The sequence below is a fragment of the Strix uralensis genome, chromosome 21 (assembly GCF_047716275.1).
Source record: "Strix uralensis isolate ZFMK-TIS-50842 chromosome 21, bStrUra1, whole genome shotgun sequence".
NCBI lineage: Eukaryota > Metazoa > Chordata > Aves > Strigiformes > Strigidae > Strix > Strix uralensis.
Genome location: NC_133992.1, coordinates 4,329,561 through 4,343,638, shown reverse-complemented (window position 1 = coordinate 4,343,638; position 14,078 = coordinate 4,329,561). Strand labels below are relative to the sequence as shown.

Genomic DNA, 14,078 nt, shown 5'->3' with positions numbered 1-14,078 from the left:
ACGTGGATGAGGACCCGTGAAGCATTTCAACCCCAAAATGTGCCTTTTAAAAGGTCAAAAGCATTACAAAGAGGTTTGTTTTAGTGGAAGAAGTTTTCGTGTTATGATTATTCTAGCAGGGCGTTGTGGCTTCACAGGGTTGGGTTGAATATTGGCCATATATGTGTGCAGGGAGAGATGCTGTCTTCCAAGCTGGAGGTTTAGTTAGGTATAACAGGCAAAGGATAGCAGGAGAAACCACCATAAATCCATGCAGTCTGAACTGCAGCAGGGTACAGAGCGAGGGGTGCCCCGTCCTGCAGCATGGGGACCAACCCTGAGTAGCCTGAACTGCGGGTTGAGCCCAGGGAAGACACCATGGGGTTAGAACCGAAGGCTTTGGGAATTCAAAGTGTTTCAGCCTCAGACCCCAGCAGACGAACAGCAGTTATTCTGGGGATCCATTGGCATCATTAGGAGTGGTCAGGAGGGCTCCTGGTCATGCTGGGGACAGCCTGCAGAGGGGACACTGCCTGGCTGGGGACACCCTGCAAGTATTTTACAGGTTTTTATTTTTTTCTTCCATATACTGCTGTTTGGCTTGTGAGTATTCATTATGCAAATGAATAAAGCAGCAATTTCCTTGCAGGAGGGCAGCTCATATGAATAACAAACCTATGAGAAGAATGGAAGTGGTCTCTGTTGTTGGGGATGTAGGAATTACTTTAGTCTTAGTGGGGATAGAAACAGGCACGGAATGGGAACGTGGAAGAGTTTCAGAGTGCACAGCAGCCGTGTAGAGGTACCCTATGTATGATTTCCAGTGTCGCAAACAGGCCTGTGTGTGTGTTTCTGCAGGCAGCTCAGTCCCCCACCCCAGGAGATCCCCTCTGTAGGATTGTGCAAACACTCCCCATTCCCACACCAGAAGAGCACCCAGGGATGAACCAGCATCGCTCAACATGCAGGAGCTAAAGCACAGGGAGGTGAAGGGACTTGCCCAGGGCCATGCAGAGAGTCCGTGGCTGAGCTGGGGAGGACATCCCTATATTTCCCAATCCCAGGGCTCTGTGCACACGCCCCTCTGATGCTCAACACTGTGGGGCCAAGCCACTGGCTGGATTTCACTGAGTCTTTTAGCACAAATGTTCACGCTTTTTGTTCTCATGTCAGGCTTTCAAGGGAGCCCTGATGAGCTCATACTGGTGCTCGGGGAAAGGCGATGTTATTGAAGACTGGTGCAGGTGTGACCTCAACGCCTTCGATGAGAACGGACTCCCGAACTGCAGCCCTCTCCCTCCGCCTGTGTATGTATCAGTGTGAGCCCCTCCCACGGGTCACGGCCCCCTGGCACCAGCCCCTTTCCCACAGGCTCAGCCCATGGGCATCTCCTTCCTCTCACCTTCGAGCCCCGGGGCCGCAGTCCAACACTCCTCACTGTGTGACTGATGCCTGTAGGATATCCTGGCTCCGGCTGTGGCCCTGGAAGGTTTCCTTACAGATTTTCATCACCTGATTAGCACGGGCTTGTAGAATGGGATTTCAAATGCTGAAAGAAATGGAATTACGGTGCAATTCATTGTGACTTGTCAGAGCAAGAGCAAATCAGGAGCAAACTGATGGGGAATTAGCTGAGAAAGCAGGAAGACTGGCTCCAGAGAGCCACAAGGAGCAGAACACCTTCTTAGTGAGCCAATATCCTCATAGAGGATTAATTTCCCATCCTGAGTTCAACAAACACGCTTGTATGTTTGGAGCCAGACTCTCTATAGCCCTGTATTTTGTGTTGTCATTTACCCTGGTGCAAAGAGAGCAGATGCCTTTGCACTAGCATGGCCAGGAGCACAAGGCTGCTCTGCCTTCACCTCTACCCACGGGGTCCCTGATCCAGGCAGGAGCTCCTGCGCAGCTGCCCTGCTTTGCCTTGCGCTCACACTCATCAGAGCCTTGCTCATTTGGAGCTGGGTAAATTCACAGCCACATCTGCCCCTTCTCCCCGTCCCGTGCCTTTGCTTGCTGGTGATGCAGACCAGACCCTCCCCGTCTGTAGACAACCCCACTGGGCTGCATGAAGGCTAAGCTGGATCCTTCCTTTCTCTGTTGCTCCTGGGCAGCTGGTCCTTGGTTCCTGTGGGGCTGCCGAAGCTCAGTTCTCCCAGGAGAAGAAGGCCCCTTTAGATGGGATATTTGGCGTTGTGTGGTTGTGGTTGCATGACCCAGGCTTTTGCAGGAGCAGAGGGAGGTAAGAACAAACATTGCAGTAGGCTGCACCCAACTGATTTTCAACTGGAAGTTCTTCCGTGCTCACCTACCTGCTCTCCCCTTGTGTCCCCTGTCCTTGTGGGTCTGAGTGCACATATCTGGGTATGAGTGTGAGCCCTGCCTGGGGTTGTGCTGCTTGTAGAGGTGGATTCCTCCCCAGAAAGGGAGCTGATGTCTTATTTGGTTTCTGTCCTGTCTCCTGCCCAGCCTGCGGCTCTCCCCCAACGTGGAGCCCTCCAGCACCGTGGTCTCTCTGGAGTGGCTGGATGTGCAGCCTGCCATCGGGACAAAGGTGTCTGACTATGTCCTGCAGCACAAGAAGGTGGATGAGTACACGGACACGGACCTCTACACAGGTAGGTGCGGCTGCTGAGGGCAGGATCCTCTTGGTGCAGAGAGTGCACGGTGATGCATCCTGTGCCCTGGCTGGCTGGGAGCTGCTGCTTTGTGGAGAACGGTGCATAGAGCCAACGTGCTAGATGAAGTATCAAACCTGCTCCATTCAGGAGAGGTTTCTGAAGACTTCTGTAGACATGGGTATTTGAGGGGAAGGGGAAATACAAAAACGCAGTGTGGCAGAAGGAAATGATTTGCACTTTTTGGGTAGGAGAGATGTGTGTTGGAGTCTCTGACTGAAGCTACTGTTTGATCTGATCAGTCTGAAATGCTGCAGGATGGTGGGTGTGGAAGGAAGGTCAGCCCTCAACAACTCAAGGGCTTTACTGGTCTGTTCCAGTGAGTACTGCATTGCATGCCAGCCTTTGAAAGGTCACTTAAAGTTGCCTTGCCCACCTATCAAAGTAACTCGAAGCCTGCAATATTTAAGAAGATCATTTAAGCAGCCCAAAACTTCTCCAGGGGAACCTGAAACTTCCCTGGGTTGGAGTTTGGTTCCCAGATCAGGCTTGGACTGAGCGCTCTGTGCCTTGCAAAGGCTTTGTCAGCAATTTAAGCCATGCTCCAGGAGCTGCTGAGCAAGGTGGAGGGGTGTGAAGGAGGGCGTTTGACAGCACTTGAGACCTTGAGTGATGCTACTGCTGCATGGAAAGCCAGGAAAAACCTCCTTCTGCTTTTTCCTTAGGGTTTTTATATGTAGTTTGTTAAAGAAGCTCATTTGACATGTCAGGGGCAGCCAGTGTTGTTGACCAAAGCAGAGATTTACCTTTGTGTGAAGGCTCCTTCCCCCAGATGCCAACTGTACCTAATTTCAGCCCCCCCATAGATAAGGGAACATGGGAAGAAGGTTTCCACCTGTCATTGGAGCAAAGCTCTGCAACAGCTACTGCTTTGGGTGATTAAAAACCTCATTTGTTTTAACGTGGGACCTGGTCAGCTTATGCGAGGTGTGCATGTCCGGACTGCCTGCGAGGACAAGGGACCAAATTGGAGGTGGGGATGGGGCTGGCAGCGGAGGGGGAACCTGGCTGTGCTCATGCAGTCTTACAGGGGCTTCCCAGACACCCTGGCAAAACGTTTATCTGTGTTTCCCTGTCGTGAGGGCAGTCTCAGGAAGGTCATTCAGAGCAAGATAGGAAGTTGCACACAGACAGTCCTTAGGTCTTGTTAGAAGCTTTCTCAGCTTGGGGTGGTGGCTTTTTTCTTCTCCTCACTAATTTTGTAAGACCCTCTGAGCCAAGCCCTCTGCTGCCATGAACTGCCACAGAGCAAACTGCTCCAGCTCATGGCCACAGGGAAGTTTTCACCCTCTCTGTTCATCTCAGGCCCGTCAATTTTGCTTCTGCAGCCTCTCTTACCACCATATCCAAAATTTTTGTCCTATAAGAGCTGGACTTCTATCAGAGAGAGCCACAGCCCCACATCCTGGGGGGCCCTGGCTGTTTGTGGAGACCCCGGTGAGAAGGAGCTCTGGTTCCTGGCTCATAAACCAGTCCTGTCCCACAGGAGCTTTCTCCTACACCTTGCCAGCATCCATTTCCAGAGCTGCCCGATGTGGCCGTGGCCCCTGGGTTATGTTTCTATTTTCCCAACATGGAAGAAGTCTTGTTCTTTATCTTGGAGGGGCACCCTCCAGTAACAGAGAAAGAAAACAAGCCACCAAAGGAGGGGCTTTGTTTTGGATGGGGATTCCAGATTGCTCACACATTGGTCAGGTGAGACCAGACTGGGGAAGCATGGGGTTTCTCCTTTGAAGTGGCTGGATCTTTGCCTGGCAGACAGAGTAGGAAATACAGATTATTATTATTATTTTCCTTTTATGACTGCCATGTGTTTGACAGGCGATTGAATTCATTGTGGGGAGCTGCCCTCCCCTCTCCCTGCTCTGGGGCACTGTTCGGGACAGAATGACCCCATTAACAGTTAAACAGAAAAGCCAATCCTAAATCTCTCCCTTTTTTCTATGTTGTTTATAACCAAACAACATTCCTGCCTTCATTCCTTTCTTACCCTGCAGGCCCCTAATGCCATATGACTTGATTCTTGCAGATACCTTGCATAGGTTTGCAGCAATGCTGACTGCTACAGCTCTCAAAGGCTTCATCCAGCCAAAAATTCTGTCATGGGTATCCCCTCACCATCATCACCCACCCATCATGCTGCAGCCCATCTCCATCTCATCTGAGCAGCAGCCACAAAAACAATGTCAACCCCAGAAGGGGGAAGCTTTGGGATGGGGGTGTGGGATATGAAATTTGGGTGACTCTTGATGAATGTTGGCAGATATTCCTTCCCTGTCGGTCTCGTGGCTTCTGGTAGGCAGGAGCAGGTTGCTCCCATTGCTGGGAGGTGCACCGTGGGTGTTTGCAGAGTGTGGCAGCGCTGGGCTGGGAGGTTTGAGGGCTCTTGAGGCTGCTGCCATTCATCCATTGAATCTCTTGAGTTTAAATGTGTGGGTTATTTGTGCTTGTAGGGGGAGTTTTGTTTGTTTTATTGCAGTTGTAGCCATTTCTTGTTGGGATTTCTGGCATTTGCTGGAGCTAGAGCTATGCCAACCTGCTCTTCAGCCCCACGACAAGCTAGATCATTCCTGGCCCCTGCTTAACCTGCCTTCTGTCTTCCTCCTGCCCCCAAAAGCCTCCAGTCTCTCACCCTTGCAAAACTCCTTGGCCTTCCTTTTGCTTTGCAACTGGGATATGTAGTCTTTCCCTTGAGCCAGAAAATATTTGCTCCCCTTCTTCTTGGAGCAGAGTCAGGAGGGAGGTTTGAGGCTGCTCTAGTATGCATCTCCTCTTCTCCCTGCTGAGCTCTGCGTGGGGCGGCGATGCTGTGGGATGGGGTGGAAGGAGCCGGGAGGTCGCATGGGCTGGTTGCCCCCGGCTGTACATGTTTTTTAAAGAGGCTTATTACTGGTGCTTAGAAAAACACAGCCTTTGGACCATCTGAGGCTAATAGGAGGTGAACTTGTGTGCGAAACAAACCACGCTTTCAACACCAGCGCGTGGGGAGTGAGCGTCTCTCCACTCAGGAGCCAGCGGAGAAGACGGAGAGCAATTACATCCCAAACTGTTTATTAAAACTTGTGGAAATTACTCATAACTCCATGTGTGCGACAGCTTTGTAGTTGAGTGATGCTCTTTGTTTGAACATGGGGCTCTCGAAGAGGGCACGAGCATGTGTGTGTGTGTGTGCGCGGCCGAGCCCGCCAGCGCATTATGTCATGGATGAAGCAGGCGCTGCACTTGAGAGAGGGAGAGGGAGAAATGTGTTTTACAGGGTGAGGTACAAACTGAAATGGCTGTGAACATCTGGAACTGATATTAGGCTTGGAAAATGTTTTCTGTCACTCCAACACTCCTCTGGAGGAAGGTTTCTGAAGTTAAGAAGCTCCGAAGGGGATGAGGGGGAGGGACAAGGGGATAACATGACTGTGGTGCAAAGTGCTTTTTATGTTTCAGTTCTGGTTGCTATAGCCAGGCCATGTCCCTGCCTGTGCTGGGTGGCGAACCTGCGGTATCACCATTGCTTATTGTGGTGGTCCTGGCTTAGAAGGTCCCCTGAACGAGCTAAGCCCCACTGCCCGGGATGGTCCTGCATGGGGAGCGCTGCGTCCTCCAGCCTGTAGTGGGTAGAAGGACAGAAGGATCCTTGCCCTGATTTTAGGGTTGGGAGCTGAGAAGATGAGGTGGGAAGCCTCATCTGAAAGATGAAGGGTGAAATCCTCGGGTGGGGACAGACCTGTGCCTGGTTTAACACCACCTGGACTATCTCTGGGGCCCACCTGGGAGGTTGGACCCACCTGGGGGCCAGTGCAGGTTGGGGCAGCTGCTGTGAGTGTGCAAAATGCAAAGTTTAAAAATAAAAAAGTGCTTTGAATGTGTTTGCAGTTCGCACGCAGAATGTCTGGGAATGGCTGGGAGAGGACAAAGGATTGGGCTTTCTCTTTGTGATGAATTGGGGTCCATGGGCTTGGCAGGGAGCTGCATCACTCCTGGGGTGGTGGTCGTGTTGCTGTTGTGATCCCTTGTAGCTCTGGGAGCCTCTCGGTCCCTTTCTCGTTGGTCTCCATGGTGCATTTTTCTTCCCCTCCTGCCCATGTCTCTGCTGCTGGGTCTCTGAACACACATCTGTGAGGGGCTTCGGGGGTGGCCACCACACACCTGCACAGGGGATGGTGAGGAGGCCTGGGGAGGTGGTGGTTTGAGCATGTGAGCTGTGAGAGTATCTTGAAGCACTTTCCTGGTGATAAGTCAGACCTTGCACACTCTCAGTAGGAATGGGCTCTCCCTTGCTGTGCAGATGGAGGAGAAAAATAAGACACAGAGATAAAATGCCTTCCCTGAGGTCACAAGCACAAGACCCTCAGCGTTGAACGGTACTCGCCTCCAAAGGCAGAGAGGGGTGCAGGTCCTGGATTCCCCCAGCTTTGTGCCTTGCCCTGCGCTCATTCCATGCAGCACCTCCCAGTCATTCCCCACCACCACAGTGGTCAGCCCTGTGCCCATGCAAAGCACATGCAGTTGCTGTGCTCCTTGAGTGTGAAGCCATCTCCTCCTGCTTGTGCTTCAGTATCAAAGCGGGTAGAACTGGGAAGATGCAGAGAAACGAAGTGTCACTTGCTGTCACTATGGTTGAGGATGACAGCAAGTGCAAATGCGACATTGCCACAATGTGCTGCTTTCTCTGTGTTGCTGCTAGCGGATCGCAAAAGGATTGTGAGGCTCTACCTCTCCCCCAGCCCATCGCCTTCTGTCCTGTTCTGCGTAGGCTCTTACGCTGTGGTTTCCTCCCTTTTCTGTGGTACCACTTCTACAGCTCCATGTGTGTCGACAGCTGGGTCAGTGTAGTTGGGAATATTGTGTGGTATTAGCTGAATGAAGTATCCAACAAAGTGGTACACTGCTCATTTGCTTTTATACAGCAGTGCTGCTATTGGTCACAAGATACCATGTCCCAGAAGGACAGGTGAGGTCTAAGCAGAGACTCCCAAGCTTTATTATTTCTCAAGGGATCCTGGCTGCTTCTAGGTCTCTTTGGGCAGTGACCACGTTTATAAGAAGAGGTAGCCCTCATCCAGAACAGCTTGTAATCCTCAAAGAAAGGAGGAGAACAGAAACACAGACTGCTGAATGAGCTTGTTGGAGATCACGTCGACCTCCGAGCAGGAGGATACAGATCTGTCAGCTTGGTCAGAGTCCTCTAGTATACCAGGGCCCTCTATAGCCAGGACTGTGGCATGGAGAAGAGCTAGCCAGTACGCTGGGGAGGGTGTCTGGAGAATAGACTGGGTAGAACGATGTACAGAAGTTGAGGGTATGGTTATATAAAACCTGTGCGCATCACTGCGCCGGCGTTGCAGGCTTCTCTGGAGCAATGCTGTTTTGCAGAGGAGTCTTTGAATACACATCGTGTCTATAAAAGAAAGCAAAAGAGGTCAAGCCAGAAGGCTTAGTGTTTTGTACGCTTGCAAGTTGTGCTCCGAATGGAGGCTTGAGAGTATCTTATTTATAACTTAACTCTGTTCTGTAGAGCATCGTTCTGACGTGTCTGGATGGCCGGGGCTGTATAGATATAGCTATGGCAACTGTCACTTCCAGTACACCCTCTTGTGTGCAAGCTGTGCTGCTACTGTCATGTGAAAACCAGTGATAGGCTGGAAGAAGAAGAGAAAAAACTCTCTGGCCAGAACAAATACTGTCAGTAATGAGTCAGTGCAATCTCCATACAACACTCTTGTTACATGCCTTAAAATCATTTTTAGAATCCTGACTTCCAAACAGGCTGGGCACCACAGAGAGTAGTAGGAGTTGACACTGCCTTTAGGAAGCTGTAGGAGCTTGAGGTCCAGCCAGGAGTTGGGTAAATACATGAATGTCCAGAGTTCTAATTCATGCCAACAAAGTGTGGAGGATATTAAAGCGTGAGTGTTTGATCCAGTTGTTCTTAAAGATGCTAATGATCCTGAGTGTGGGTGATGGTATTGACGACCTCTCTAAAGCCCTGTGAAGGCCAAGCTCTCTCTCTAGAGAGCTATGGCACCTGTCATTAATATAGGTGTCATTTTACAGATGATTTTTGATTTGTAAGTTGACCCAGGGGATGTAGGCTCTGCAGCTGGTGGATCACAAACTGAGACTTGGAAAAGAGACCACAGTCTCCACTGGTTTCAGGAGAGCAGTTCTGTTCTCCCTAGCTATGATACCGGACCTCTGCTCTCAGCACAGCGATGCTGGTGGTCAGGAAGGTTAGTGATCAGCCTGGGAGCAATAGACAGCTCCCAGGGGAGCATCTGTGTGTTTGACTCGTTTTCAAAAGAGGTCCCTGAACATCACCAAAGTAGAGGAGGACCTGATGGTGGTCAGAAGCTGGTGACCCACTACTTGGTTGTCTCTACCTGCTCGTTCCTTGGTGATCTGCCTGGTGGACATCAACTGGTTTCTCAATGGGCAGGTGTCTTGCTGATCACAACCACCACTCAGTGGGGACCAGCTCGTTTACATGCTGGGAATGGAAATGCAGCAGAGCTTCATCTGCGAACACCCGTGTGTGGGGAGCCTGGCCAGGGCATGGCTGTTGCGTGGAAGCTGTCATTGCTGCTGCCTCTCCTGTAACTAGCATGTGGGTAAAGATGTTTTCAACACCCAGAGTACCCTTCTTGAGTGCTGAATCCACTTCACTTGTTAGCAAAAGGAAAGAGGATTGGAAAGAAGCCTTTGAAGAGAAGGTCAAGTTTTTGGAAGCTGTTTCTTGGGATGTGTTGTGTAATAGCACCAAGCAAGTGCTTAATTTTGGCCATTACACTCGCTGTGAAGCACTGATTTCTCTCCCACTGGGACAGCTGTAGTTATTTCCACCTACCAGTGTCATTTTTGTATCCTGGAAAGCAGAAGGGAGGTGGAAGGTTCTCAGCTCTCAATTAGTGTTGAGTCAGTTGCTGAAATATTTTGTTAATTCACATTTCCATATGGTTGTTCCAGGTTTTTTATTTTTATCTGCCCAGGCACCTTTGGGACAGAACTGGACATTATCTTTGCTTTCTCCCGAATCACTTCATAGGTGGAGAGCTGGGACTGTCTGCCCATTCCCTGCTGACTGCGGAGGATGGAGCAGCCTGGATGGTGCCACGAGTATGTCATGCACTTTAAGAGCACAGTGTTTGCCAAGGGCTTTGTGCTGTCTGTTCAGAGCTACCTCTCCCTCAAGGCAAAGGACAACTGTAGATGCTCCCTTCTAGCTAAGAGGGCTCTGAACTTCTTACATGGCAGTTAATGAGGCCAGTCATGTTGGTTTTTTACTGGTCTGTAATTTTATCCTCTAGGATTAAGTTTCTCCTGATCTGGAAGAGTCAAGGCCACAAATCCGTCTTGTCAGAAAGCATCAAAAGCAAAGGCTGCTAACACAGTTGGACGGATCACGGCATGCGAGTGCAGTTCAGTGGAACTTTTTCATAGGAGCCTGTATTGACTAGACAGGCTTTTCTAATCAATAAATTGTGGCTGGGATTTGGAGGGAAGCTCAGTCTGTGTTTGCAAAGCTCGCACTTGGCAATGTAACCATGAGGCTGTGGGGCAGTACGGCCCTGCTCTGGAAGGAAACTTGGGCATGTTTGCTGAGCGAAGTACATGGGTCTTCCCCTTGGATGGGCTCTGAATGATGCCCAGACTGTGATTCCCTGCCAGGTTAGGATCTTCTTGGAGATTTTACATGTTCCTCTCATTCTAGCCAAAGCCTGAGATGAGATCCTGAACAGGATGGGGAATCTGCTTTCCAGTCCTCTGGCTGCTGTTGAGGTTTCCCATGTGTTCAGCTTTGTCAGGTGGCTGAAGTACAATCCAAAAAGTTAGACAGCATCCCTCCACGCTTCTCTGGAAGGAAATAAGGATGGGAAAGGGATCCAAGGAGGCACAAAGGCTGCCTTGGGACAGCCTATTCTGTCCTGTCTGAGTGCAGGAGCTACTCTGGGGACATTGCAGTCGTTCTGGGCTGTGATCCTGTCCGTTGCCTGCTCTGCCCTGCCAGCATCAAGGCTGCTGTAACCTGCACCATTCGTCAGGTACATCTGTGTTAGATGGCACATGGTGGTACCTGGCCTTTGTCCCTGCTGGGCTGTGTACACTGTGTCCTGAGGACCATCATCCCCCACCTCCCTCTTCACCAAGACAATGGGGGCTCCTCTTGTTGGGCTCAAGGTGGGGCAGGTTAGCTATTCCCCATGTTGCTTTGGTGTGAGGGAAATTAAGTGAAAATGGAGAGGGATTAAACCTTGAGTCAGGGGATTTGCCAATTAAAATAGCTGCTCCTTCTGCAGATTTCATGTGATACAAGAGCAGGGAGAGACCCTCCCCATTTCCCCCATGACCCCTTCCCAGTTTGTTCAGCTTGCTAGGGATTGAGATCTGTCTCTTAGGAGCGAGGGGCAAGCTGGGTCTAGGTTACATTTCATGCTGTTTAGACAGGATAAACCTTTCCTCCCTGTAATTGGGTGATTGGACTTGTGAGCTTTCTCAGATATTAATCTGGAGACCCTAGAGAGGGTCAGATTAGGTTATGGAGACATAATAGGAAATACTGCTGTGACTAGTTTGGGTTATGGAGGATAGAGTGGCTATTCTGCAGCGTTCCCCTGCTGAGTTTCCACTGGTGGGGCCTGCATGGTGGGGTCAAGGAGTGGTCTTGTCTCAGCATCAGGTTGACTTGGTCTTTGCTGGGAGCAACTGTCTCTCACCCCTGTAATCCTGTTCTTCTGGAGGACAGGTCCATGACCTCTCCTTTGCCAGAGGGAGGGGTGGGTGGTGCTGACCTGCCACTGGGGCTTGTTCGCAGAGGAGAGAACCTGTTTTTTCAAATGGGCATCATATCTCCAGGAACCCTGGGATAGAAAAAGTTTCATATTCCGAACTGTTGGTGTTTGGACCAAGTAAGATCCTCCTCCTTGCTAGCCCATGTCATGCCAGTCGTGGGAAAGGGGTTGATAATGCTGGAGGGGATCGTTTAGAGCAGTGAGCGTTTAAGTGCATGCTTTCATCTGTCCCATGGGAGAGATGTATCTGGGGAAGGATATCATGTTGGTTCAGTCAGAATCAGTGAGATGAGCTTGTCCCTGTGGCCAAATGAGTGTTTCAGAGCTGTACTGATTAGGGATGCTGCACTGAAGCAGCATCCCGAGGGGTACTGGAGAAGGGAAACCCACCACGTTTATGCCACAGACCTGTTTGGTGTGTGGGTTAATGCCTCCTCCCGTTCCTGTGTGCTGTGTCCAGGAGCAGCTCTTCAGTGTTGCTGGACACGAGTTCCTCTGATACAAGCCTGGCTCCAGGCACCGTTCTAGAGCGCTCCTTCCAGCCCTCGTTTCTTTTTATTAACAGTGAGATGACAGATAGGGGATGGTCATTAATTTAATAAAGGAAGTTTCTGATCACGACTACAAAAGCAAGGTCCTGAGGTTTTTTTGTGGTGGTCTGATGACTCACCCTGATGAAATAGGGTGACACTGGGATAGGAAATACCTCACTGGAGCTCAGAGCATGGCAATGGCTCTTCCTACATAGCAGCCAGGCTCCTACAGTCATTCTGCCATCCTTAGCTGGGCTGTCGTTGGGACTGACCTCACCAGTATGAGCATTGCCCCCACTGAGAAGACCTGAATTTCGACTCCAGAGGCCCGTGGTCCTATGCAGCTAGGTCAATTTGCTGGCTTTAATGAGTCCCACTCTTTGTTTCCCTAGTGTTGGCCCTGAACACCTGCCTGGGGTGACAGTGGAGTCAGGAGTATTGAAGTTTGGCTGAGGAACCCGGCTCTCCATCTCCCCCTTTGTGGCACACTCACATGTGTGCACGCTTGTGTAGACACCGAGGGCGGGAGGCAGCAGCACGGCAGTGTTGTGAGAGGAGAGCTTGTACACAATCACAGATAATACTTGGTTTTCCTTTATCCTGTGCTGTCATCTGCAGAAATCGATAAATCTCACCAGCTTCATTGTGCGGCCTGGGAAATTCAGGCAGTCAGCAGTAACAGCCAAAAATTGTCTGTGGACTTTAAATCCAGAACAGCCAGTTAAGAGCAAGGAGTCTAAATTCATGTACAGTTAATATTTACTGTGCTTGCTGCTCTCAAGCCTCAAAAGTTCACACTTGGCTGCAGATTATTTTCAGATCTCAGTTTCCAGTTCCTCTCAAATATTGGTGTTGCCTTGGTAGATGGAGAGTGTCAAGCCCAGGTGAATGTGCCTGTCCTGCTGGGGACCAGGGCGAGCAGGAGCGATAGCTACCCCCAGGCATCAAAGAAGCCACTGGGTCTGTGCCGTCCTGGCGCACAGCTCTCATGGATGGGGAGGTGGCCATCCCATCTGGGTGCCCTGGGGTGTGCCAAACCCTCTGGGGACAACGTGCAGTGGCTGTGGGGACTGTACCCCCTTAGCACCCTGACTTCACCAGGGGTACCCCCACAGCCCTGCAGCGGATGGAGCTTCCTCTGCCAGACAGCCCCAGGATGGTGCGATGGTGTCTGGCAGCACAGCCCTATCTCGGCAGCCTGCTTTCTGGGGACAAAGCCGTGAGACTGATGTCTCCTTATAAGATAAAGAGCTTTCTCTGAAAGCTCCCAGATCTTTTCCAGGCCTCAAGGATGAGCTCAGAAGCAGCAATAGCTGCTTAAAATTGGGTGCTGGGGCCCCTAGACCTAGCGAGAGACTGCGCGTTCCCCTCCTGGCGGGGCTGGGAGGACTTTTGGCTCCTGATCTGCCTGGCCCCAGCTCCCAACCTCCCTGCTGTCTCCTGTCCCGAAAGCGGGCAGCTGCGGAGAGGCATGCCGGGGCTTGTTGGGAATGGGGCTGGAGAAAGGAGCGTGTGAGCTGGAGAGATGGCCCGTGATGGGAGGGGATGCAGGAAAGCCTCCTGATTCACCCAAGCAAGGCTGGGATAGTGCGGGAGGTGGGTGGCTGGACAGGCACTCCTCGCTCGCCCCAGCTGTGCGTCGCCAGGGTCGGCTGCTCAGCATCTGCTGCATCCTCCAGCCGCGAACAGCTGGTGTGTTCATCGGGAACACGCCGAGCTGCACCGGGACCGACCCCGCTTCAGCACGGCCGGGTCAGCCAGCTCCCTTTGGCTTTCAGCTGTGGGCAGATCCTGCACCCCCTGTGCTGCAGTGCCTGCGGGGAGGGTCCTCTCCTCTGGGGTACCCTGCAAGCAGGGTGCTGGAGTGAACCTCTGCCCTCCTCTCTGCTTGTACAGCCGTGGGCAGACAGTGCGGTGACACCAAAGCTGGGCAGTGGGGTTGGGATGGGAAATGCCTTCCTCCCTGCCCCCTGTGCTCATCAGCTGACCTCCTTGAGCACGTGATAGATTCCCTTTATCTGCTAATATTAGTCATAAAACAATCCAGATCTGTCCATAATCCTGTTAGAGCCTTTGACTCTTGCTTCTGTGACTCCCAGGAGCTCTAA

At 51.3% G+C, this 14,078-nt stretch overlaps 1 protein-coding gene across 3 annotated transcripts in view; it reads left to right on the top strand.

Moving 5' to 3' along the window:
- ASTN2 (astrotactin 2) overlaps positions 1 to 14,078 on the top strand; it is a 360,756-nt gene that overhangs the window by 266,337 nt on the left and 80,341 nt on the right. For all 3 annotated transcript variants that reach the window (XM_074891653.1, XM_074891654.1, XM_074891655.1), the window contains 2 exons: positions 1,153 to 1,286; positions 2,449 to 2,597. In XM_074891653.1, the coding sequence (XP_074747754.1) occupies positions 1,153 to 1,286; positions 2,449 to 2,597 (283 nt within the window). The remainder of the gene's footprint in view (positions 1 to 1,152; positions 1,287 to 2,448; positions 2,598 to 14,078) is intronic.